The sequence below is a fragment of the Glycine soja genome, chromosome 13 (assembly GCF_004193775.1).
Source record: "Glycine soja cultivar W05 chromosome 13, ASM419377v2, whole genome shotgun sequence".
Classification (NCBI taxonomy): domain Eukaryota; kingdom Viridiplantae; phylum Streptophyta; class Magnoliopsida; order Fabales; family Fabaceae; genus Glycine; species Glycine soja.
The window spans coordinates 13971181-13998173 of record NC_041014.1 but is presented as its reverse complement, the minus strand read 5'-3'; the positions used below and the strand labels follow the sequence as shown (position 1 = coordinate 13998173).

Genomic DNA, 26993 nt, shown 5'->3' with positions numbered 1-26993 from the left:
TGGTAGTTTGAAATGATAAAAAAAAAATATATTACCGTGTTGGAAATGCAAGAAAAACAGAAAACGCACTAAATTAAAATAAATGTGTTGCTCTCGTGGAATCACATTAAAGGTTTCATTTGGTTCAACAATTAAAACGTACATGTATGTAGTACATAACATTGCAAAATGTAATCCCCCGTAAGGATTAAAAGAAATGATATTTCTAGAAGTTAGGTTTTCTCTCCTTTTTTCCTTTCACTAAACAAAGAAAAAATACTTGTAAAAAAAAATTCACTCTTTAATTTTTTTTTCCTCCCAAGCAAGCATTCCAAAAAATACACACACAAAATAAAATAAAAGGAAAGGGGGAAATAAAATAGAAAAACTATAATACTTCAAGCCTCGTCCATCTTACAAATATTATTATAAATCCAGATCATTAAATATACTTTTAAGGAAATAATTGAAACAAAAAAGAATAACGGAAACAAAAAAGGACAAAAAAAATAAAAAAATAAAAAAATAAATAAGAGAAATGGGAAGGGGGGGAAAATAACATACAAGGAATAACCAACAGTTTGGCATATTCAATAATTTCATTATAATGTGCAGTTAGCTCATATGGGTGATTCAATTATAACAAGATTCAAAGAACTTCTACCATGACGACGAATAATGCTTCTTTTTCTTCATGATAGAAAATCACTCCTAAACTACACAATAAACTACCAGACTAGTAATGATCTTGTAGGAAGCAAAATAATGAACTTGGTAGGTTAAAAGTGCTTCTCAGGCCCCCAAGGATCATATCAGATCAGATCAATCATCAAGAATTAGGTGTATAGAAAACTAGATGCTGGAGCTTCCCAAAAGTGGCGGATAACACATCTTCACAGCGGAAAACAGCTTGTCTGCAACTAATGCACAAAATGAAATTATGGGTCAACAGAGTCCAACATATCTTTGTGTATCAACACTGAACACAACTAACTTAATATTCCTTCAGATAAACACAAGCAATGTTATTAAGATTATTCACATCACCTCTTCATTCTCAAGGAAAAAGTGCATAGCAATCAGTCAAATTGAAATTTAGGCTAAAATAACTTTTTGGTCCATATAATATGTAGTTGTTTTTGAGTCCTTTTACATTATTTGTACTGTTCTGTTCTAATTGTTCTGGACAAGGAGAACAGGACAGTAAAATAATCAAGTTACTGGACAACTTTATATCCTGTCTTGGTTTGATGAGCACCGGGCAACCTAAATAAAATTATTTGAAATTTATTTAAATACCCTTCATTCATCTCACTCAATTCCAAGATATTGAAAATGGCATCAGAAAACAACATCGTCCACAATAATCTATACAGTATACTGACACATCAAACCTGTCACAACAACCATCACACTGCCCGCTACCACCAACCTCGTGCACACCATTTGACCTTAACCTCTTTCACACACCATTGATTTCATTGGCCTATTCATCAACATTATCATTCCTGTTTTGTTCCTTGCCTAAAACCCAATTGAAGCCAAATTAAGGTCTCTGAGTGCTACGACACTTGTATACTAATATGGCTTTCAAATAAATGAGTGCAATTGCAATTCTGGATTTGATAACCATTAATTAACATGAAACTATCCCTGTAACACAAAGAATGAACCAGAGAAGTTGAGGAAAAGAAAAAGAGGAGGGGGAGACATGGGATAATGAGAAGGATAATTTTGTCCTTTTAATTGGATCATGCGGGACAAAAAGTTATCTCTCACATTAGTGAGTAACAAAATTTTATGTTTTTGTTCTGTCCTTTACAACCTTTTTTGTTCTGTCCTACAACCATTTTTAAAATCAAATGTGGAACTTTATCCTGTCCCTCATTTTTTAACATATCAGACAGACCCTAAATCTTTCAGACTATCTTCACATCAACTAATACTACTGACACTGAAAATTGACTAGCCATGGAAGAAAGTAATCTCCTGTGAAATTGCAACGGATGATATGTATGGACATCAGTTGAAATCAATAAGTTGAATATAACAAAGTTCTTCAACTAGTTGAAAAGAATCAGGGTTTTTTTAGCTGTAAATGTAATTATATTTTTCTTGATAAAAGAAGAAATTCATAAACATGGAGAGAAGAAATTAGAGAATAGAGGATCCTCCATCCTTCTCAAATAAAAGGCGAAAGTAAAACAAAGAAAAAGTAAAAACACCAAACAAAGGTGCCCAATCCCACCGTATATCATTTAGACAAACCTCTTAAAAAAGACAATAGAAGCTAATACTTAATCTTTATTCCAAATCAACAAGCACAAGTGATACACCCTGAGACAAAATGCACCACATAACAGCATGGATTGCACATTGCCACTAAAGTTTACCCTCCTGGACCAAAACCACCAAAAGCTTTAGGGCACACCTAGCACTCACAAAAAGGTGAGCAATCTCTTCTGTATAAATAAAAGCATGCACTCAGCTCCATGTGCAACCTTCCTTGAGGAAAGCACACCTATACTCTCCCTCTCCCACAATAAACCTTCTACATTTCCCACCTATGTGCATCATGGCATCTATGAACAACTACAATCTATCCAAAACGGTTCATAGTTAGATAGCCAATAATTGTCAATATCTATTAGAATTTAGTTAGTTAATTAGTAGTTGATATTTGTTAGTTTCTTGGGCCGAGATAGAATAATAAAGGCAGATTGCCTATAATTAAGTAAGAAAGGTGTACGAGTATTGGGCACCAAATGTAGGAGAGGCCTGAACCTCTTAAATTTCCAGGGAAATCATATTGTTTCTGTACACAGTACTATATTCTTGATACTGTTCTACATTGGAGCAGAGATTGGGAATTAGGGGATTACTCAAGAAAAATCTGTTTCTAATCTTCTATTCCAGTCTCTATCATGCATATTTCTTGCTGTCTTTCAATTCAAAACATTTCTCTGTACTTATATCCCTATATAATTTTAGATGTTTAAGGACTATTGCTTTCAAAATATCAAAAAGACATTGCAAAAACTGGTAATCAGGCTCACCATATATTAGAATCAGTAGTATAATATTGATAATCAATACTCATCTGGAAAATTGCTGGTAGGTGTCAATTGAACAGAGCAGAATGCATAGATACCCACTCACACAAATGAACCAAATAAACAATTGGCAATAAATTTACATTTCATAATTTGAAGGAATAAAATACACATACTTCAAGTAGGTAGTGGTGACATCTGGATTTGATTATCAAATTCTCCATTGGATAAATCTGAATTTCGGATAGAATCTTTTCTATTGCGCTCCAATGAAGTTGCTTCATATATCCCTACATTATTCCATTACAATGAGAATTTAAGATTATTAACCATGAAAAGAGAAAAACAGAAACAAGAACGCCTTAATTCAGTAATCAGTATATTTGCTCTCTCAGAAATACAAACTCAATTCTAGAAGACAGGAAAATGTAGTTGACTGGTAGTGAATAGCGATAATTTTGGAAAGTCCTTAAAAATCAAATTATTACTAGTAAGAAAAGGCAATAAAAAAACAGTGAAGTTCAAGAATTCAACATGAACTGCTTCAAGATAAGCTGAGTTTAAAAAAGATTTACCCTTTTTCTGGAATATGAATGTCATTTAAAAAATCCAGAGGATATATAACCAATGTATATAGAATATGAGAAGCCAAGTATCATAAAAATAAGTTAGGGTCTGTTTGATTTCCTTCTCACTTTTTGGTTTCAAAAACTGTTTTCTAAAATATTTTCATGCTAGTGGCAATCGATTTCTTGTCCAAAATCTATTAAGTTTTGAAAATTGTTTCCAAAAGTTGGTCTTTCTCATTCTCTTTTTCTGTTTTTAGTCCTACCTCAAGAGTGTAGGTCACTGGGAGTGGTGTTGCATGTCATGAGGCATGAGCTGGGTGTGGGCATCTATTTTCTTTGTTTTTTAAAAACTGAAAACAGTTTTTGAAAATAGAAATCAAATACACCCTTAAACTTTGTAAGGCATGACAAAAAATTATCAGCTACTCGTTCAGTTATAGTGTTCTAGAAACAATCCATGAAAAATATAATTTAAAGAGAATAATAATATTCAAAACTAACTGCTAAACATACCAAAACCTAATATTAAGCAGCAAATCGTGAATCCTGTGAGAGAAAAATCCATCTTATAAACTTTCTCCATTATGATGATGCACGCACCAGCTGCTGCTAAATGCCTCGGTGAGGAGAAAACCATGTGCAATCTACAAAAAGAAAAGTATGAATTTTCAGCTACTTCACAACAACAAAGAGTTCAAAATTTCATGCACTATATTATATTATCTTACACCATACGGAACTTAAAAATTCAAATACAATTCAGATCTTACCAAATCAATCTTGGATTTAAATTTGACCTAATTTTTATCCAACTTTTTTCATATACAAGATGAAGTCAGATATAAGTCAATTAATTTATTTCTAGACGAGGAATTATAATTTCATCAAACTGAAAATTGAATAATTGTTTCAATGAGAATGGGGAGAATATTACTGCGAATGGTTATGCCATTTGTTAATAGTTATTTTATAGAACCTTGTCTGATAATCTAAAGAGCATAAGAAACCTAATTTCAAAATGAATAAATGCCTTCCCATTACTCACTTAGCCTTTACTTATGGTAAGATTATCATCATTCATGGCATACCTCTCCTCTGCAATACTGTCAGCATAGAATATCACAATATTTCCAAACAGAATAGTGCTCAAGAAGGCCCAAGCAGAAAATGGAAGCTTTGCGTTACTATCAGATTCAGATGATGATCCCTGAAGGACATGAGAAGAGAGGGGACAAGAGGGTTACAAAAATTGTCAAATGTCAATCATGCAAAAACCACAGAACAATATAAGAATTCCACATAAATGTAAAAGTGACAATGACATAGAACTCACTATGATCATGTCCCACATGGCAATAGGAAACATAAAACATGTTGCAGAAGCAATAGTTAAAGCATGGAGTCGCCTTTTAAGTTGATTCTGAAAACAAAATGTCCAGGGGTTATGGATACACACAAAACACCTTGCACCAAAGTCAAAGTATAAAGTTCAAATTACATAAATGTTTCCACCTTGATTGAAACACGCCTTGCAATCACTCTCCTGAGCGCAGATAGAATACCAGCAATAATAGGGACTAACATATGCCTCAGGCCCAAAACTGGTTCAGTTTTAGCCTCAGAATCATCTCTATCTTCCCATGGTATATTCCAGTTAAGTTTACAACGCTTGTGGAAAAAATAAAAAGTATGAAAAACTAGACTGAAAAGAAAAAGAACACATGGAGCAAAAGATATTTTAGCAGTAAACTTAGTAAATTTAAGAAACAAAATAACACAGTCTGACTGAGGATATAGAATGGAGAATATGTTGCTGTAGCCCATCCTTCTGATAACAGGTATAAGGATGCCAACATGGCAATAAGGCCGCCTATCTGGTTCAAAATAAGAAAGTATCCACTGGATCAGAGAAGATCCAAACTTATGTTTCAAACACATTAATCACAAGCAGCAATTGAAATCACATTATTTAATTTATCATAGTACAACCTGGCTTAAATCATAGTAGTCAGTGAGCTATAGCGCAGTAGCAGAGCATAGCAACCCTGGGCTAGTATGGGATTCAAATAGTGGAGCGATTTTCAATACCAGTCATTGCAACCGTAACAGCAGCAATTCACATGCTATAGCGGCGCTACCATGGTATAGGCTTCAAAAACCCTTTTTTACTCCTGAATAAAATAGTGATTTCTTCCACATTATCTAATGCTTCTTTTGCTCAAGAAACATAAATAGGATTTGAAACCCTTCTTCCTAGACCAACCCTCAAAAAGTTAACTCTGTTTTGACCTTTGTTCCTAGACCAACCCTTCTTCCACATTATCTAATGCTTTTTTTGCTCAAGAAACATAAATAGGATTTGAAACCCTTCTTCCTAGAACAACCCTCAAAAAGTTAACTCTGTTTTGACCTTTGTTCCTTCACACTTTACAGGACCATTTTTTCCCTCATGTTCCGTACTTTCTTCTTCATTTAAACTTACTTGTTCACATTCTAATAGTTTTTATCTAATTTGTTTATGTTCTTTTTCTATTAATTTCACCATCATCTATCATTTTTTACTTCATTACTATTTTCTTATTGCTCCTAGATTGATGGTGATTGAGTGTAAAAAGTGACTTATATATAATACCTCCAGTCATATATATAAGAAACATAGAACAAATATCAAGACCAAGGAAAGTGATGGTCACATTTAATACTACCATGAATTCAAGTATATTCCAAAAAATGCCCTTAAGTTCAAATGTTGTAAGTGATGGTCAAATTTAATGTCAGTACTCATAATCCAATGAATGAGTGCCTAGGAAATAGAGTTAACAATAAATTAAGGTATAAAAGAAATTTAACCCTGAGTAAGTTTGAAAACTAGTCATTGTTTCTTTATAATTAGGGCCAAAGAAAAACAATTAAAACACAATTTGTTTCTTATAGACCCAAAGATAGTATCAATAATTTCTTAATTTTTGGGTTTTCTTTTTTTGTTTTTGAAAAAACCGCTATAGTATTTACAAAGTTGGCCACTATGCACTGCTATCCAAGATTGAAAACTATGGCTTAATTTTTTATTATTATTTTATCAAAGAAGACTTAACAATTTATATAGTTTTTTATACAAAAAAAAAATGTTTTCAATTTAGAGAAAGAAGGAAACTACAACTAGGGGAGATAGGTGATCCTCCAAAACAGCTACAACCAAACAAAGGCTTAAGGAGAGGGGAAAGAAAAATATGTGATCTTCATTGAAAAAGGTAAAATAATTCAGGAAATAGTCACAAGTTACAACTTCACAAGAGATTTATCAATGCAGATAAAGTAGAAAGGAGAAATATTGCAAAAACATTCTTATGGAATAGGTATTTAAACCGATTTGAGCACATGGTTTCATGGTGTAACTTGTATAATATACCTAACAACATAAGTATCTTAAAAGGGTTACCTTTTTCCACAAATGACCTCTCCTGCCATATAACACTGCAGAAAGTACTCCAAGAACAGCACCAGAATACTCAGCCAATATTGCTCTAAATTAATAAGAAAACAATGATTGCATTAAGTTCATATAGCAATAAAAAATACTTTCTCATTAATATCAAAGCACCATTCACCTCGATACTAACATGATCAAGAAATAGCTATATAATGGTAGGATGACATCAATGATTCAATTGGACTTGGACTATGACAAATTGGAAATCAGTGATTTACACAACTGAGCATCAGCCATGATGCCACATAACTCAAAGCAATTAAGACTGAGCACTTGACACATTAAAGTTATCAACTGAAATTTTCTTTCAGAATATAAAAACCAACCTAACTGGCCCACATGATTTCAGTCCCTTTCCCCACAAGACCAGATACAGTGCTGTTATGCCACCATTTATTATAGAAGGAACAATCTGAAAAGAAAAATGGTACTATTAAGGAATGTGCATTCATGATAACTTCTATGTCAAATTTAATGCTTCTTTCTTATTACTCTCTTCAGAGAGTATAAATTAAATTCACCTGTGTATTAGAAAGAGGCCTGCCCTTCCAAGGCTTTTGCAAAATCAAAAATAGGATGGACGCTGGGGCCAGGCAGGCAAACAGAAAAAGAACAACAGAAGCACCAGTCTGCAAGAAGTAGCGGTACATCGAGTATATTGACCATATCCTCATGAAATTTGCAACAATATGGATTATCTGAAAGGGTGTGTGTCTACAAATCGAAATATAAAATCAGCACAATAAGAGTGAACAAAGTTAAAACTTTCAATACACAACCCTCTTCTATAAATATCCAACAGAGGTAATCAATCACTAACCAATACGTTAAAGTAGAATGTAACTGAGAAATTTTTTTGTATATGTATAACCACTAAAAGTAAAATGCCACAATACATGATCAATAAAACAGTATAATCAGTTAATTATCATAGACGCTATCCTAAATCAACTATCACAAAAGCTTAAGTTGTATGGTAGAGACACATGAATGCTTTTGTATTACATCTCTAATCTCTAAGATGCCCCTTTACGCAAGAACCCTTTACGCTTGATGCTTGGATAATACCCATGGACCCACCTTCGGCTTAGAGCAAATTCAACTTTTTATTAGAAGAATAGGGACAACAAGGGTCAAACTCTAGACCACTTGATCCTAAAGACTCCAATACCGTATCATAACTATCTCAAAAGCTTAAACAATTAGGTCAAGACAAAAATGAGTTTTATATTGTTTCTTTAACACATGCCAATGGATTAAATTAAAATACTACTTCTTTTTATACAGATCACCAATGCATCTTCCAAGGAAGGCAATCCTACTCACGAGCAGCACCACTATGGGCAGCAATCTCCCTCCAAGTATGGAGTAAATATTTGGTAAGAGATTATTTCTCAAAAGTAATTACCTATTTCAATACTTCTCAGATATTCTCTCAAAAAGCTACTAATCACAAGAACCTGATTATTTCTTTAAATAAGCTGAACCAAACACACACCTAATAACAACAACAACAACAACAACGCCTTATCCCACTAGGTGGGGTCGGCTACATGGATCAACTTCCGCCATAATGTTCTATCAAGTACCATACTTCTATCCAAACCATTAATTTCGAGATCCTTTTTTATAACCTCTCTTATAGTCTTTTTGGGTCTTCCTCTGCCTCGAATTGTTTGTCTTCTCTCCATCTGGTCTACTCTCCTCACTACAGAGTCTACCGGTCTTCTCTCTACATGCCCAAACCACCTAAGTCTATTTTCCACCATCTTCTCTACAATAGGCGCTACTCCAACCCTCTCTCTAATAGCTTCGTTTCTAATTTTATCCTGTCGAGTCTTACCACACATCCACCGCAACATCCTCATCTCCGCTACACCGACTTTATTCTCATGTTGGCTCTTGACCGCCCAACATTCTGTTCCGTACAAAATCGCCGGTCTTACCGCAGTCCGATAAAACTTTCCCTTTAGCTTGATTGGTACCTTTGCATCACATAACACCCCCGATGCTTTTCTCCATTTCATCCATCCTGCTTGAATGCGATGATTCACATCCCCTTCAATTTCCCCATCATCCTGTATTACAGACCCAAGATATTTAAACCGTGTGACTTGAGGGATAATATGGTCTCCTATTTTCACCTCTGAGTTAGAAACCCTCCTTCTTTTGTTGAACTTACATTCCATATACTCCGATTTGCTTCTGCTTAGGCGAAAGCCATGTGTTTCTAGGGCTCGTCTCCAAGTTTCCAACCTCTCATTCAACTCCTCCCTCGACTCTCCAAGGAGGACTATGTCATCTGCAAAAAGCATGCATCTCGGCGCTATCTCTTGGATTTGTTCCGTGAGGACATCCAGAATTAAGGTAAAAAGGTAGGGGCTAAGGGTTGACCCTTGATGTAAACCAATTGTGATGGGAAAATCGTCTGACTCTCCACCCTGTGTCCTAACACTAGTCGATACCCTATCATACATATCTTGGATAGCTCGAATATATGCAACCCTAACCCCTTTCTTCTCTAGAGCTTTCCACAAAATCTCTCTAGGCACTCTATCATACGCTTTCTCCAAGTCAATAAAAATCAAGTGCAAGTCTTGTTGGGCCATGCGATATTGCTCCATCACCCGCCGTAATAAATAAATCGCTTCCATGGTCGACCTTCCCGGCATGAAACCAAATTGATTCTCAGTAACTTGAGTCTCCTTTCTTAATCTCCGTTCGATCACTCTTTCCCATAATTTCATGGTATGACTCATGAGCTTGATTCCCCTATAATTTGCACAATTTTGTATATCCCCCTTGTTCTTATAGATTGGCACTAACGTGCTTCTCCTCCATTCCTCCGGCATGCGTTTTGACCTCATAATTTCGTTAAAGAGTTCGGTGAGCCACTCAAGACCTCTATCTCCAAGAGTTTTCCACACTTCAATAGGTATGTTGTCTGGCCCCACCGCCTTACCATTACTCATTCTTTTCAACGCTTCCTTTACTTCCTGTTTCTGAATCCGACGATAGTACTTATAGTTCCGGTCCTCTTCTCTTGTGTCTAGACTGCTAGAGTCATATCCATATCCATCATTAAATAAGTTGTGGAAATACGCCTTCCACCTTTCCTTGATATCTTTTTCATGCACTAAGACTTTGCCTTCTTCATCCTTAACACACTTTACTTGATCCAAATCTCTAGTCTTCCTCTCTCTACCCTTAGCAAGCCTATATATAGATTTTTCTCCGTCCCTGGTTCCTAGAGCTTGGTATAGTCCGTCAAAAGCTTGGGCTCTTGCCTCACTCACCGCCTTTTTGGTTTCATTTCTAGCTATCTTATACTTATCCCAAGTTTCAGAATTTCTACACCTAGACCACTCCTTGAAACACTCCTTTTTTACTCTAACTTTGCTCTGAACATTTTCATTCCACCACCACGATTCTTTACCCCTAGGTCCAAAACCTCTAGATTCACCCAACGTCTCTTTAGCCACTTTAATAATCTCTTGGGACATCTTGTTCCACATATCATTTGCACTTCCTTGTGATTGTCCACACCAACCCTCCCATATCTTTTGTTGGAACCACTGAGGGCATTGCATTTTGCTCTCGTGTTAACTTCAAATTTTCCCTCCACACAAATAAGCACTGAATCAAAGTAAACAATGCTTGCAATAACTATCGAAAAAGATGACCCATTAGCTCCAACCCAGTTCCTAAAACAACTAACACATTGAGACACAGCTTCAAGGAAAGAGCAAAAGCATTGGCACACGTCAATGCACCTAGACACAGTCCCAATTGAACACAAAGAAATAGCCTCAGAAATCAAACACTTTAATGATATGAAAAAATGGTCCATACCCAGGATCGATTATGGCTAAATTTTTCGAAAAGGAGAAAATTTTACCTGAAATGTTGTGGTGGGGTGCCCCGATCCTCTGAGACGCGGTTCGGGGACATCATTGTGGGAAGCACTTGGAGAGAGGAGTGAAGAGAGTGATGATTCAAATCGAAGTAAGTGTGTGTAGCGTGGCGCAAATCACGAACACGAATTCATGACTGACTGGTTGGTTTCTTCGATCAGACACAAGAAGAGAGGGTCTTGTTTTTCTCTTCTTCCTCAAGTTTCAGTTCGTCGTCTTTGGGTTCGGTGATATGGGCTCTGGGAAAATTTTGGGCCCTCGTTCCAATTTGTTTATTTTAGGAAAATTAGGGGGCGGGGAGAGACCAAAAATTAAAAATAAATAAATTACATGCATGTTCTTATAAGTAGGTAAACTTTTTTTATAAATATATAAATAATAATAATGATAATAAGGTGGTAGATTTTTTTTTACCCAATCCACTATATACGACATACTAATCTTATCCACAATCGCTAGTAGATTCTCTTGTTAAATAGATTACTCTACACATATAAATATGGTGAAACCTTATGTTACTTAATCAATCTTATAGATTAAGATGGTAAACTTTTTTATCAATAATAATAACAAGGTGATAGTTTTTTTTTTTTTTGTATTTGAGTAAAAAATTAAGAGTGTCACCCAATTCACTAAGTCATAAATTAATCTTGTTTGTGATTGTTCATGGATTTTCCCCTTAAATAATCTTCCATATATGTGAATGCAATGAGATTTTTCATTATTTGATCAATTATTTAGATTAAAGTAGTAGACCTTAAATGATGCCGTAGTTATAATAATTTATCAAAAAATTAATTATTAGCAATTAATCCATTTTTTTAGAAATGAAAAGAGTTTTAAGTGTAATTATTTCTTAATTACTAAAACTTTTAAAAATATCTTAAAGTACTACCGAACAATTTGTTTATTTAAAATATTAAAAAAAGCAATAATTAGAAAAATAATAATTAAAAACAAATAAAGAGTTGAATATATTCTTTATCTTTAGAATATAGTTCTGTTGTGTTTTTTCCCTAAAAACCATTTGCTTGACTTTTGTTGCTTGAAAAAAAAATTGTTTTGAGTTCTTATTATTGTGTTTTAATCCTTCTAATGCATTTGTTTTTTCATTTTAGCCTCAATAATATGTAGATGATTTGTTTTAGTTCTTATCAATTTTTTTCCAAATGGAATAATATTTAATCCCAATTTAATATTTGAAAGTATAATTCATTATTACTTTAGTCCCTGCAAACATTAAAATTAGAAAAATGGTCACCAAAAGTGTAAAACGTTTTCACATTAGTTAAAGCTAACAGACTAGCCTACGTGGTACGTTGTTTTTCGGGTCTTTTCTTCATTGAATGCAACAATGCAGTCTTTGACGTGACTCACTCGTATTCGTCTACGTGTCCTTAACTTTCACGTCAACAAGTGACCCTCACTTTCTGAGATTGTATGGTTTCCAAGGGGCCTGTTTACAATTTTTGTAAATGATTTTTTTATGCTAACATTGTTTTTAAAATTATACTAAATATTGAATGTTTCAAAATAAGTTTTAAGAAAATCAGCATTGAATCTCTTATGATGTATTTGGTTTGCATTTTTATTTTTTTTTTCATTTTCTGAAAATTTAGAATTCTGAAAATATATTTAGTTTGACTTCTTATTTTCTACTTTCAAAAAATAAAAGCATTAAAAATATGTTTTCAAAAGGAAATATATTTTTAAATGTACTTAAATTTATATTATTTGACGCATTTTAATTTTAGTCAAAATGAGGTTTTTGGTTTCAATTAAAAACAAGGAAAACGAGATTTTATTGTTTCTAATTTTTGGTTCGTTTGAAAAAATATTTTCACTAAAAATGAAAACTAAAATCTAATCAAACATATTTTCATCAGCATTTTTTATTTTGAGTGAAAATAAAAAGAGAAAATAATCAAATCAAACACCCCCTTATTTTCAAGAATGTTCCTCGTTTTTCACCTTTCACTAGCTCATGGGCTCATCCAAGGAATCACCTTTCCATGTTATTTTCCATTAACACTCATCTCGTATTCGACATTGGATTCCCATATTTTGTCGATGTTAAACACTATGTGGAAGAGGCCATTTTCCACGACCTCAATCTTAATTGGTATAACCGTTATAGAAAAGTTATGTGTGAAACTGATTCTGCCACTACTATTCACTTGCTATCGCATGCTAATGTCCACTTTCACCCATTGGCAGCGTTGATCAATCATATGAGAGATTGAGAGCCATTATGGATAGGCAGTGGCAGTTGGGTCTTTAACATGTCTATAGAGAGGAAAACCAATGCGCCAATTTAGTTAGAGAAAGTTCTTCTACTTTTGAGCAACTTCAGCTCTTGTCTTCTTGTCTTACTCAACTTCCACACCTTTTGTCAGCTGATGCTTTGAGTATAGCTTTTTTGTGTACGTGGTTTTTTTTTGTTTTTTTGTTTTTTTTTTACCTTTTGAATGATAAAAAAATCAAATCCCATTATTATCTATACTAATAATCTATATTAATAATAAAAGAAATGTGCTCATTTTGGTGTCCACATTTTATTGGATAATTTTATCCTTAAATTATTTCTTTAAAATTTTTAGAGAGGCATCTTCCCCTAGTATATATAATGTACATTTTATAAACAAATTTGTTTGGTGTTAGAATTCTCATCCAAAATATCAAAAGTTGTTGGCACAAGTTATTTAGTCTTTGGGTTCTTTAACTAAGATACGAAGAGTTGCAATTAGAAGTATCACTTTATCTCAAAATGAGTCAACCTGATAAAAGATGATTAGTTTGATACCAAAAAAAAAAGTTATGGATATTTCTCGTTAAAAATAAAAAAAAATTCTCATCCAAAATATAAGCATTTTTCTTTATGATGATTATACATCATAGGAAATTATGTCCAAGTTTCCATGTATAGAAAACTTGTAATTACAATTACGGCTTAAAATATGTTTTTAATCTCTATATGTTAACGTTTTTATTTTTTGCTCTTGTAAGTTTTTTTTTTAATTTTAATCCATGTAAGTTGATATTTTTCCAATTTTGGTCCTAAAAGATATTTTGTTCATTTTGATCCCTATAAGATACTTTGTTCATTTGATCTTATAAGATATTTTGGTCCCTATGTAAGATTTTAATTCTTCTATTTATAGTTCCCCTGGGACCAAAATTAGAAAAAAAAAGTATATTTATAGAAATTAAAAATGAATAAAATATCTTATACAAGAACAAAAATTAGAAAGATACAAACTTATAAGGACTAAAATAAAAAAAAAATTAATATACCAAAACCAAAAACATATTTAAGTCCATAATCATATTATCAAATTCCAATTTAAATCAAATTAAATATTATTTATATATATTTTTATATTAAGTCATTAAAATAAAATGGTTTTGATTTACATAATTAAACAATTATATGTAAAAAAATACTTATTTCATATATTTGTAGTTAATAGAAATTTTATTTTTTTCTACAGAAATTTTAAAATTAAACTTGCAAGTAATCAAAGAAAATACAATAAAATAAAATAAAATAACTTATGAGAGAGGTGGTGAATGAGATTATAAAACCCTTATACATCTTAAAATTAGGGTAAACCTGAACGTTGTTCTCAGTTTTCCTTATAAAACCCTTGTAAGCGCCTCCTTTCTCTTTCGCTCTCTTTCGCTCGCTCGTGCTGAAGCAGAAGGGTTCGTCACTCGCTCCATCTGGTATTCAACTGTTTCTCTCGCTTCGCTTATTCCCCATTTTCTCTCTTCAATTTTTTTATCGCTTAATTTGCTTCTGATTATCACGGGTTTTAATATACAACAATTTTGAGCCAATCCACATTCCCCAATCCCATAATCTTCCTAATTCTCCTTTAAAATATATGCTTTAAATTTGAGTTTTTGATTGGTTTGAATTGATTTCTATTAATTGCTTTCTATTGGAATTAAGGGGCTTGAACATTTGTCCATACATCATTCTTGGAACAATGTAATGTTTGCATCGGGAGTGTGTTGGTGAGAGCACAAAAGGAACTAATCTTTGTCGTGATTATAGTCCTTCGAGTTTCTTGTTTAGTTTTTGGATTTGGGCTTGCTGATGTTTTGTCTGTTAGCTCAGCAAGTGAGAATTAAGGGGGGAGAGAACTGTTTCAGTTGATGACATTGTCTCATTTAATGGTGAAAATTCTGAGATTGGTGGTGATTTTTTACTTTTTGTGTATAATTTCTATATTTCTATATTCTTAATTGTGAAGCTTATAAATTTCTTTAGCCTTGTAACCCTATGAGTTTGGTTTGGGTTGTCACTTGCTTGTAATTAGGATTTCGGAAAATATGTATCCACTTTGATTTTTCCTTTTTAGCTCAGTAAGTGAGAATTAAAGATAAAAAAAAACAAGAGAGAGGAAGTGGGGAGGTGGAAAACTGTTTTAGCTGTTGACACTGCCTCATGTTTATACGAGTCTTCCTTACTGAAAGTTATGAGATTGGTGGTGATTTTTTGTTTTTGTTTATGGTTTCTATATTATATATTCTTAATTATGCAGTTTCTAAATTTCTTTGTCATTGTAACCATATGAATATTAGGTTTGGTTGTCACTTGCCTTGTAATTGGATTTTGGAAATTATGTTCACTGTGATTCTTATTTTGATTTACTAAGCAAAGGTTCTGATAGTGGCTTTTATGTCATGAAACAGATTGAACAAAATGTACACCTCGAGGAAGAAAATTCACAAGGATAAGGATGCCGAGCCCACTGAATTTGAGGAGACAGTTGCACAGGTTATAGCCCTTTTCTGTTTCTCTAGAATGAATTGATTTCATAAATTCAAGATTATCCTTTATTTTGGAACTCTGTTATTTGATGCCTGTGCAGTACTTGTTTGACTTGGAGAACACCAATCAGGATCTGAAAAGTGACTTGAAAGATCTCTACATAAATCAAGCAATGTAAGGATGTTATGAATGATCAATGATGAATTGATGGATGTTTGGTCTTAAAAAATTTCTCATTGTTAGGACAACTTATTTCATGCAGTCAAATGGATGTGGCTGGTAATCGCAAGGCTGTAGTCATCTATGTGCCCTTCAGATTGAGGAAGGCATTCCGCAAGATTCATCTTCGACTTGTCAGAGAGTTGGAGAAGAAGTTTAGTGGGAAGGTTGTATTTTACTGCAATGTGACTTGATATGAAATTAGTTGATCTTTGGTTTTCTTTTCAATGTTTTTCCTTAATATATTTGTTTACCATATCACATTAATATGGTTATTGTGAGTTCCTGGATCAACAATTTGTATTAACTGAAGATTATTGAATGACAGGATGTTGTCTTCATTGCCACAAGGAGGATCGTGCGACCACCTAAGAAAGGCTCTGCTGTTCAGCGACCCCGAACCCGTACTTTGACCGCCGTCCATGATGCCATGCTGGAGGATGTTGTGTATCCTGCAGAGATTGTTGGCAAACGGGTCAGATATAGAATTGATGGCTCAAAAATAATGAAGGTGAGCTTTTGTGAAGTTGATGATAGGTTAAATGTCCTTTTCTTTTTGTTCCCCATATAACTTGTAAAGCATTTCCTTTTGTCAATGTATCAATTAAGGTTTTCTTGGACCCCAAGGAGCGCAACAACACTGAGTACAAGCTGGAGACTTTTTCTGGAGTTTATAGAAAGCTTACTGGAAAAGATGTAGTATTTGAGTATCCAATCTCAGAAGCCTGAGATGCTGCTTGGTTTACTGGAGTATATTGTTTTTGGTAGATTTTTCTGTTAGAAATACATATTGTGTTAAACAATATCCAAAATTTTGACTTCTGGAATTTTATTTGATGCTTCTTCACCTTGGATTTAGATTGGTTTCCTGGGTTAATATTGAACGATGGCTTTATTTGTTGCATGACTGTTGTGTTGTCCACAGTGCATGTTTGGTTGGGGTTACTTTTGCAAAAAAAAATTGAATCAAACATATCCGAATTTTTGGTGCTATTAAACGTGTCCTAGGAGTGAACATCCTTTGGTTATATTAGATTCAAGAGTTTTGATAGTCGTTCCAATTATATCTTGAAACATGGAATGGACGTTAGAGTTATGTTCTGGAGTGAAACTTGTGCAGTGTTGGTCACCCATTTCACTCATCCTTTGTAGTTTGTTAGTTATTATGTAACGTCAAACATAGCTATTGAGGAACCAAAATGAAAATAAAAATCCAAGTAGGGAAAAGACTGCAAAATTTTAGCCTTTGCATTTTGAATTACAACCCAGACTGGCTGATCTGACAAGGTGACTGGGAACTAAAGTTGTTCCTCCAAAAGGGACTTAAGATTGATTTTCATAGAAAGAGTATACTTGTGTCTTTGGATAGGCATGTCCTAAATGATCTAATTTTTTATAATTGATTTTGGTTAAAAATGAACTCATGGTTTTGATTGTAGAAATAAAAGTGAAGAAAAAATGAAGGAAAAACACGTATATGTAGGAAAACATACAGTCTTGGGGATATTGTTTGAGTCTGACTTTATAGTGGCTCTCAAACTCATCATGGAGGAAACCAGTATGTTTCATCCTCACGCTACCATTATCAACTTGATCAAATTGCTGGTGGCGTAAGATTGGTGAATCTGTATTCAGCTTACTCTTCGAGAAGGCGTTTGATTGGCTTGCTAAATGTGGAGCCTCAAGTTATAATCTCTTTCAAGTTTGGCCGAATTGCCTACCTCAACTGTCTTTGTCTCTTCTAGCAGAAGCAGTTCGGATCCTTAGATTGTGTGTTTAGGTTCCTCTTTTGTTAAGTTTTTCTGATGTATTAAAAAAAATACATGTAGGTAAACATGTATAATACCTTACCCTTGGTTTTGAGAGGAAAGAAAACCAGTGTAGCTTTTTAATTTTTATTTTCTTTTCACGGCTCTTGGACGAAAACCATGATTCTACTACCTTCTTCGATTACAGCCAGCCTTCCTTTTCTTGGTCAACATTTCCAGCTAGTATTATTATGTAATAAATTCCAGAGAGAATAGTTGATGGTGCTTCTAACATATACGTAAATGATGTTTCTTTATGGATACGCGTATAAAAATTATTTTTACTTGTGTTATTAATTCAATAAGAATAGTCAGGGCACAAATATAGTAATATTAAATTTTGAAGATAATTTTGCTTTTATCAAAACCATGGTTTTAAAGTATAGAATTGATTCTGATCAAATTTGCCAAGCATTTCATTAAAAAAATCAAAATCCATTTGGATGTATATTCAATGTAATTGTTCCAAACACAATAATAGCTTATTTGATTTTGGTGTTCATGCATAAACAACTTTTTTTACGTAAACTGAAAACTACTTTGTGTAGCTTTTTTTTTTTTTGTTTATTCATAAAGGGCCAAAAGGCCACTACTTTGTGTAGCTTATTGTTTGATGTGTGTACAATGCTTGAAGACGTGGAACCAAAAACATTAATATAATACTTCTAATTTTCACGTTTTTTAACCATGTTTTGAACTCTCAAAGCAGATCCACAAACACATTAAAATAAACTCGTCCAACATAGTTTTTTTTTCTTTAATATTGTCTCTTGTTTTGCAAATGATATTAATCATTTAAAACTTTTTCAATAAAGAAGAATCATTAAATTAAGCATACAATTATAACAATAACAATAAAGACCTACGTCAAAATATTTGTAGTTAGTTACATTATAAATTGATGTATACAAAAAGTAGGCATACAATTGAAAAAAGCTTTTATGATATATAAGCAAAATATAAGACAATCCAACTCTATAATGCACTTTTCCTCTATATATAAAATGTGTTTCAATTATTCTCGCATGTACACTATTGCTGCTAATACATGTACTGTAACACATAACTGCATGATTGGCTCTCAAAAAGCATGTTATTAATTACCTTAGGAATCTTGAAAGAATCTACTGTTAACCCCAGTCCTGAACAGATGCAACTGAGGTGCACTAGAAACAGTTATCTCAGTGTTGGCCGCTACAAAAAGAACATGCCCTTCAGTGATTGGATACCCTTTTGGTGATTCTGTAGTCATCATTCCTTCCCCAACTGTGACCAAAAAGATGGAAGGACCTGGAACTGCTGGGAACACTACCTTTTCCCCTTGAGGAAGAATACAACAATCAATCTCAAATTCCTCAAATGGTGGGATGTATTTGTTTACATATTGATTTATAGGAACTCCACGCAGGATCTCTGGAGAACCCTGCAATGCAAGAGTAACAGATGTAAAGAAATTGTTATCTTATATAAAAAAAAAAAAATCTTTTAGTTTCTATATATAATCATGACTTTGTTTGATTTTGGTTCTTTACCTTTGTCTTAGTTCTCATAAATTTTAATGTTTTAAAAAAATAAAAACATTAAAATTTATGAGAACAAAATAAAAAAAATTTAAAAGACTAATGACATCAAGCATGAGTCCTGCTTATTTATACCACCATACAAGAATGTTTCCTTCCTGAAAAAAAATCATTGTAAAATCACAGCAATCCTTGATGGCATGTCATAGATTTGATGAAAACATTTCTTATCTTCCACCTCTTTTTCAAAGTTATTATACTCAAGTAGTTCAAGTAGTTTGCTCTATTACAAAACTAACAAGAAATGAATATTTGTACTTACTCTATTCTATACCTTGTTACTCGTTAGAAAGAAAGCTCCATGGAACAATGCATTTTACAATTAAAAAAAAATCCATAGATGTTTTTTTATCTAATGAAAACGTAAACTGCATAATATCTGCATATGCCTCAGCAAGTGACCAGGGGTGTACAAAGATGAAATTCATGGTTTAACAAGTTATTATAGAAAATTTGATACATCTTATATATCAGAAACATATCTGTGTGTAACCATAGCAAAGAATAAAGTCCTCTAAGAAAACTGAATATTTAACTGTAGAATTACGATTCTGCAGTTGAATATTTTTCAATTGCAGTTGTATAATATTCAACTGTAGTCACTTGATTTATCATTAGATAAAACTTAGATGCAGTTCTTTAAGTGTTTTTAGTGCTTTTCTCGGATTAGAATTAAAATTTCACCTCAATAAGTCTTGCTGACCATTAATACAAACCTCTATTACGTAGATAATTGAGATGAAACTCCAATTCGACTTTAAAACAACGCTCAAAATACTTAAGGAATTACATCTAAGTTTTGTCATTTATTATTTACCTGTTTGTATGTGAGCATGGAACAAAGAGTCTGTACATCTCTGTGCTTAGGAGTGAGGCCAGCTCTTACAACATTGTCTGAAGTTGCCATGCATTCAATGCACTCACCACAAATATATGCATGTGGTTCATTTGCCCCAAGAAATAAGGCTTCACCAGGAGCGAGTTTCACATGGTTAAGAAAGAAGGCTGCTATGACACCAACATCAGATGGGTATTGCTTTTCCAACCGCAGCACCAGTTGCTCCTTTTCTGTCAACTGCCTCACCTGATGATGCAAAAAATGGGAATATTAGTTATGGTATAGATTATTCACTTTAGCAACATGTGTATGTTAACAAAGAAATAAGACATAAACTATTGTTTGATAGAAACTTAAAGAGATTAATGCATCTGAATTCTGAAATATGATCCCAGCTGCATATTAGAGCTGCCACAATAAGCTATATTCAATACAGTAAATAATTTTAAAAAATAGAGGAAACAGAAACACAGAGATAAAAAAATGATTGCAAATTAAGTAGTGTGTGTAGCTGTTCACCATATATATTATGACAGAAAAAAGACTAAACCAATATCTATTAGTCTAACTGGGTTGATTTTCTTTAAGAAATGTTTCGGATTTGAGTATTGTGAATCAAAAAAAATAGATACTAGTAGAATTTTATCCCCTACCACTACAAGAAAATTTGCTTTCTAAAATAAAAAAATTGGTCACTACAGTGAAGAAATCAGTTAATAAATCAATAAGTAACTGAATTAAAACGGATACTAAAACACTAATTGCTAATATTTAGCAACGAATTCAACAAATAATTCTTTAGCAACAAACTTTAGTGATAGATGAATCTACGGGGTTAGTCTAGTGGTAGGAGGTTTGGGTAGTATGCATGAGGTCATACGTTGAACCTCATTATGATCATTGTACACCAATAAAAAAAATTTAGTGATAGATATAGTGTTTGTGTTTGATTTAGTAACCACTTCTAATAACTGATATATCCTTATAGCAATCAATACTAGTGACTGAGATAGCAACCAACTACCTCACTTTAGCCACAACATTTGTTTCATTTGTACGAATAATATAATTTAATATTCAAATAATTCAGGGTGGAGAAAAGGAGTAAGATACACAAAGTAAATCAACACAAGCTAAAAAATTTAAATCAAAAGCAAGTTATATATCAACCAACCTGACTTTCCTTATGCAGACGACTTCTCAACCTGTCAACTGCACCAGCTACTCTCTCTTTACCTGCTGACATGATGTCAGTGAAAAGAGACTTCAAAATAGGCTTAACCTTCTCTTCACCATCCTCATCAGTGATTTGTAACACCGAGTTAACATTTTCAGCAACAACCAGTTCCACAACCTCAGGGACAGTAAGCACAGCCTTAAGCTCCTGAATAAAATCACAGCAAATTGCTAACTTGCTCAAAGTGAATAACAGTCAGAAAAATATTTATCTCATCAATCTTTTTACACTCTCTTCATACTCTTTGCATAACATCAAATCAAGGTGACCTGAAGTAATCAAGATTCTAACACTTATAATAAAAGGCATCAAACTTCCACTTTATGAACTGCTAAAAAGACACTTAATTTGCATGTTTACTAAACTCAAATGATTATTATTTGATTTTTTTTTTCATTTGATAATATCAGTTCTTTGGTCGGCTATCAAGGTTGCATTCACTTGATGGAAGCATAAGAGAAAACAAAGTCAAAAGAAAATAAATGTTCAAGTCTCAACATATATCATGTAAATATACCTAACGAGTGGACAGTTCTTTTCCTATCACCTAAAACTGAATTCCACAAATACCAAATAAATTAAGACTTAACAGAAAATGGTTTGAACATTGAACATACCAAACAGTCAAATCCATAAAAACTCCATTTTGAAAGTCATCATCATTGACAAGACTCAGCAAAATCCAGGGCTAAAATTTACAATCTCAATTTCTAGGACTGTAAATTAGAAAAAGAAAACACAAATTTCTCTCAACAAAAACCAAGACTTGTTCTTGTAAATAAAAAATTAAAAAAATTTCCCCAAATATGTTTTTAGCCTCAAATAAAAAAGGTTCAAAGAATGCTGTAAAGAAACAAACAAAAAATTCCAGTGCATACAGTACCTTTAGAGTGACAAAGCCGCATAGAGCCTCAAACTCTGTCACAGCCAGAGCCATTTCTGGTTTGTGATTCCCATCCTTATAAACATCAGGATGCAACTTATGCAAGGTTCTGGCCAGCTCCTTATCAGGATGAGCCTGTATAGACAAGGCCTTGTCCACGGACAGCACCTAGAAACAAAAACTCCACCTTGAGCATATATGAATGATGAATGATTGCACCATGGCCATATATATTCTTGTAAAGGGGCTCTCAGTTGGGAGTTAAATGGTTTTGGATATCAATTATCAAATCAACGACTACAAAATTAAGGTGCATGCACGCACTCTCAATTTTAAAATTCAACTTGTAACAGAAGTTGCAAGGATTGAACTCAAGCCAAGCCACTTGGTTGAAAAGGCTATACATGATATCATTTCATGAACTAACTATTTCAAAATTAGAAATATTTAAATATATTTTTAATTCATATATAACTATATAAAGGAAATACCTATCTTTTGATCATCTCCACATTTTGTTAAGATAATTTTACTCTGGCTATTCTCAAAACTATTGACTAACACTACCAACTACTTTTGTGATTCTCATTAAATAGATCTCTCATTTTTTATTTACCTCTCTTCTTTCATTTTATTTTTATTTTATAAAAAATATAGAGGCAAAAGTGCCTCTCTTTCCCCTGGTCTAAATAATTAAGGTGAATTTTGATTTTAATCCTTCAAAATCCTAATAGTTTTAATATTTATTAATTTGTTTATTTTGGGTGAACTTGAAGTATCTCTCAACCAAGAGATCTATTTAATGAGATTCATTCAAAGAGTTAATTTTTCTGAATAAATATTAAATATTTTTTCATGCATAAGACTCGAATTCTCGATATTTTATATAAGTAGACCAAACAAAGTATTACTCGAATCAATGATTTGTTCATAAATAAAGATAAAAAAAAGATGATTTAAAATGGTTAAGAGAGATATTTTTTGAGAGAGAGAGATATCTTTTGGTTAAATAAAGGGATAATGTTTAAAATACATTAATTTTCAAAGATAAAAGAGAGAGTATTAAAAACCTCTTGACTAAGAAAATGGAAAGAGAGAGAGCTACATTTTCCAAATTAAAGATTCTAATAAACAGAATAATTAAAGTACATGTTACATCATGTCGCGCTTAAAATCATGTGCAGTTTATCTAGATACATAAATAAGTAAATTGTATTTATATTTATGATAATCAATTTACATTGTGATATAAAGTTTTTTTTTTTATTGATAATTTATTTTAAAATATTAAAATTTCATTTTTAAAAAATAAATAGAAAGAGGTAAAAGATTAAATAATCCCTAAGCAGTTCTCATAAAACAAAAACTCCTAATTGAAAATAAAGATGCTCTGGGGTTCAAGTTAGATGTTCCAACATCAACCAACATATATGCATGCACCAAAAGCAAGACTATATTCATATATATGATATGATCATACCTTGAACAAGAAAGGGAGGTCACCACCCCACTTCTCCACAACCTTTGGTCCAAGCACGTTAGGATTCTCCAAGAGCCAAGACTTGAGGGTCACTCTTTGTTGTGAGCCATCAAAAACAATGAAAGAGGGTCCAGACACGTGGCTGCCCATCCAAAGCTCCGCATATGGCTGATCCTCATCAAGCTGTGATGATTGTAACGACCCAGAATTCATGGAAAATAGCTTGGCAACGAGGGAGTCACGGCACGGTTTGCCCCACTCATAGTTCTTCACAGAGCAATGGAGCCCCTGAACCTTGTTGCTGTTGTTGTTCTCATGTTGTTGGTTGGAGTTTGAGGGTGCTAATTCCATTGTAGATGCAATAGTGATCGTGTCTTAATTGTACGTGGAAATATTGTTATATGAGAGAGAGAGAGAGAGAGAGAGAGAGAGAGAGAGAGAGGGTTTGAGTTGTGATTATTATGAGAAAGTGGGATTGTGTTGATCGTTGCCGCGGGTTTGCCTTGCTGGTTTTTGAAGGGTTGGCAATGTTGAAACGTAGCACGAGAGAGGGAATTTCCAACTTTTTAATTAAAGAGAGAAACAACTTGTCTTGGTTTATGCTCCGTATCTTGTTAAACAATTAATATCTTTTCTTCACTTTCTCGAAAATTGTGAAAAATTCCAAGATGGAAGGAATACTTTGTGTTTAATGGAATGTTTCAAAAAAATTAAAATAAAAAATCATTAAATTGAAGAAAAAATTGACTTTAGAAAATGAAATTATATTTTCTTTTTGCTTTTTAATTTAAACAAAAAAAGTCCACATTCAATTTAGAATTCTAAAATTAGGCTCAAGAATAATGAAAGTTTGGTATGTGTTTATATCTATATATGGGGAAGGATAATATTTATTCTAGTCGGTATTTATTAGCATTCAACGCCAAAATTGGACTAAAAATCCATTTAGTATTTTTTTTCAAATTTTAATTTTAAGATATTATTGTATTTTCATTTAATTTAAAAAATAAAATAATGTTTTTCTCTCCTATCTTTTTTTCCATGTTTGTCTCCTATAAATGTGGAATTCATTTTTTTTTTGTGTGGGTGTGTGTTAAAGGAGACCAGGAGTGTATTAAAAGGAGACCAATTTTTTTAATCTAATTATTTAATTTTTTTTATTCTAATAAATAATAAATTTAAAAAATATTTATTATTAATTTTATAAATAAAATTAGATATATGAACCACTAATGGCAAAATTTTAAGTTCTTAATATTTTATTTTATAACATTTTAAAAAATTCTCATATTTACACAAAGGATCTTAACTAAGGGTCTCATATTTAATTTGGAGTTCCAAAATGAGGTTCAAGTCTAATGAGATGCCTAAATTTATATAATCTTTTTTTTCAGGCTAAGCCTAGAACAAGGCATGATCATATTGGACTAAAAAGACAATTTAATTTATGCCATTAAAATTTAAAACTTAAGTCATATATTTCATTAAACAAGTTCAAGTTGCTCACAAATTAAATGTAGATTGTATGCTATAACAGGTTGTGGGGATTTTCTTCCTGCATCAAAAGAATTTCTTCTACACCCAATGTTTTTATCTAAATTCCCAACCTAACCCGCTAACTTCTTCATTTTTCTTCTTCACGCACCATTCATTCTTTTCTTCATAAGCATTCATTGTCGTGAGAGCTCCTCCTTCGTTGTTGTGTCAGTTTTGGTCGAGACATATTTTTACGATGGTTCATTGGCAAGTGGTGGTGGGTGGTGTTGCGGTTAACGACATAGGTACATTTATTTTTTTTGCAACTTTGATTTAGTTTTATACGAATTTGCAATCCATATAAAACTTACGGATTTGTAATCTGTATAAAACTTATGGATTAGCAATCCATATGAATCATACAGATTGCTAATCCATAAGTGTTATACGGATTGTTTATCCGTAAAATCTAAAAAAAATTTAAAAAATTATTTTATTGTTTTTTATATATTTAGTTATATTATTTATAATATGTTTAATTACCTATAGTTTCATAATTTTTACCTTTTATTTGTTATAGTTTGGAAGTGATATTTGTTTTAAAATAATTTACATTCTAATTATATTTTAGTTGTTTTTATTTTAAAAGTGGTTTTTTAGTCTTATAATTGGTATTTTAATTATCTTTTAGTCCTTATAGTTTGAAAAAAAATATTTTTAATCCTATAGTTCATATTTTGATTCTCTTTTAGTCCTATTAATCAAAATATGATTAATTTTATGAATTACAATTAACTACAAAAATATTAGTAAGTAATTCATAAGTAATTTATCACAAAATAATTTATAATAAAAAAGAGTTAATATTTTATAACTAATTTGTAGCTAATTATTTTTTATATATTTTTTTGTAGCAAGGACTAAAAGATAATAAAAAAATAGTTGATATTTTTTTGTAGCAAGGACCGGGTGAGTAATTAAACATTTATAATATTTGTGTAAATATTATTACATTAACTACTTTATGCAAGTAAAAAAATAATAAAATTGTGTCATATATTAGTTTATGCAAGTCCAAATTTTAATATATATGCTTATCAATTTCAATGTATTATATTATTAAATACAGTAAAAATAATAATAAAATTGTGTCATAGTATATGTATGGTGTTGTCAGGGATTGTTAGTTTGTCATTGAATTTTTTTTAATGTTTTGTTAAGATGGACGAAGAAGATCAATGAATATATGACAACATGATATCTGAAGAAGTTAATATGAATGAAGAAAATGAAGAAGAACCTGGTGTGTTTCAAAGTTTGATTGTTTTGATGCCTTCAATATTTCTCAGGTATTGATATGATTTTATTTTTTGTTAAAGTAGGTAAATGAATGTCCTTTGAAGACTAAACATGTGTTATCCCTTTTGTAGGTGTTTGCTACCCGTGATGATATTTTGCATTAGGCTTGCTTTGTTGCTTATGATATTGGTTTTATGGCAATGATTATGAGGTTAGACATAAATACTAGAAATAGAGGAAGGACCTCATATATTTTAATTGGTTGTGCAAGGAGTGGAAAATATAGGACATACATGAAAGATTTAGTACGTACAATTACTGATAATAAAAAATATGGGTGCCCCTTCAAGCTGCGAGCAAAACTAATGGTGGGAGGTGAAGGATGGGT

The 26993-nt window shown here is 32.4% G+C and overlaps 3 protein-coding genes across 5 annotated transcripts; 1 reads left to right on the top strand and 2 right to left on the bottom strand.

Moving 5' to 3' along the window:
• Positions 1-509: 509 nt before the first annotated feature.
• On the bottom strand, positions 510-11269 carry LOC114382342 (zinc transporter 5-like). 3 transcript variants are annotated; one of them, XM_028341681.1, is made up of 11 exons: positions 10990-11269; positions 7613-7805; positions 7418-7503; positions 7041-7125; positions 5397-5475; positions 5114-5244; positions 4935-5021; positions 4690-4808; positions 4115-4245; positions 3209-3322; positions 510-893 (listed from the first exon to the last, which is right to left on the bottom strand). In XM_028341681.1, exons 1-10 carry the CDS (start codon positions 11043-11045, stop codon positions 3210-3212), a joined length of 1080 nt encoding a protein of 359 aa, XP_028197482.1. In that variant the 5' UTR covers positions 11046-11269; the 3' UTR covers positions 510-893; position 3209. The 3 variants fall into 3 exon arrangements, with proteins under 3 accessions (XP_028197482.1, XP_028197481.1, XP_028197483.1); XM_028341680.1 differs by having other exon boundaries at positions 510-899; positions 10990-11268; XM_028341682.1 differs by lacking the exon at positions 5397-5475 and having other exon boundaries at positions 510-899; positions 5114-5269.
• A 3337-nt stretch (positions 11270-14606) lies between these two features.
• Positions 14607-16995, top strand: LOC114381172 (40S ribosomal protein S7-like). The gene is made up of 6 exons (XM_028340359.1): positions 14607-14731; positions 15707-15791; positions 15886-15959; positions 16048-16171; positions 16333-16515; positions 16614-16995. The coding sequence occupies exons 2-6, from the start codon at positions 15717-15719 to the stop codon at positions 16731-16733; spliced, it is 576 nt and encodes a 191-aa protein (XP_028196160.1). The 5' UTR covers positions 14607-14731; positions 15707-15716; the 3' UTR covers positions 16734-16995.
• Positions 16996-18772: 1777 nt separating this feature from the next.
• Positions 18773-24380, bottom strand: LOC114381945 (mannose-6-phosphate isomerase 1-like). Its single transcript, XM_028341177.1, has 5 exons — positions 23831-24380; positions 22351-22518; positions 21405-21614; positions 20210-20476; positions 18773-19235 (listed from the first exon to the last, which is right to left on the bottom strand). The coding sequence occupies exons 1-5, from the start codon at positions 24179-24181 to the stop codon at positions 18918-18920; spliced, it is 1314 nt and encodes a 437-aa protein (XP_028196978.1). The 5' UTR covers positions 24182-24380; the 3' UTR covers positions 18773-18917.
• Between the last annotated feature and the right edge of the window lie 2613 nt (positions 24381-26993).

Excerpts from the sequence above, each read along its gene's own strand:
- LOC114382342 (XM_028341681.1), bottom strand. The coding sequence starts at position 11,045 with ATGATGTCCCCGAACCGCGTCTCAGAGGATCGGGGCACCCCACCACAA. Across the intron at positions 7,504-7,612 it reads GGCCTCTTTCTAATACACAG|ATTGTTCCTTCTATAATAAA; the intron begins GTGAATTTAATT and ends TTTTCTTTTCAG. Across the intron at positions 5,476-7,040 it reads GAGGTCATTTGTGGAAAAAG|ATAGGCGGCCTTATTGCCAT; the intron begins GTAACCCTTTTA and ends ATTTTGAACCAG.
- LOC114381172 (XM_028340359.1), top strand. The coding sequence starts at position 15,717 with ATGTACACCTCGAGGAAGAAAATTCACAAGGATAAGGATGCCGAGCCC. Across the intron at positions 15,792-15,885 it reads TTGAGGAGACAGTTGCACAG|TACTTGTTTGACTTGGAGAA; the intron begins GTTATAGCCCTT and ends ATGCCTGTGCAG. Across the intron at positions 16,516-16,613 it reads ATGGCTCAAAAATAATGAAG|GTTTTCTTGGACCCCAAGGA; the intron begins GTGAGCTTTTGT and ends GTATCAATTAAG.
- LOC114381945 (XM_028341177.1), bottom strand. The coding sequence starts at position 24,181 with ATGGAATTAGCACCCTCAAACTCCAACCAACAACATGAGAACAACAAC. Across the intron at positions 22,519-23,830 it reads ACCTCCCTTTCTTGTTCAAG|GTGCTGTCCGTGGACAAGGC; the intron begins GTATGATCATAT and ends TTTTGTTTCTAG. Across the intron at positions 20,477-21,404 it reads GTCTGCATAAGGAAAGTCAG|GTGAGGCAGTTGACAGAAAA; the intron begins GTTGGTTGATAT and ends TTGCATCATCAG.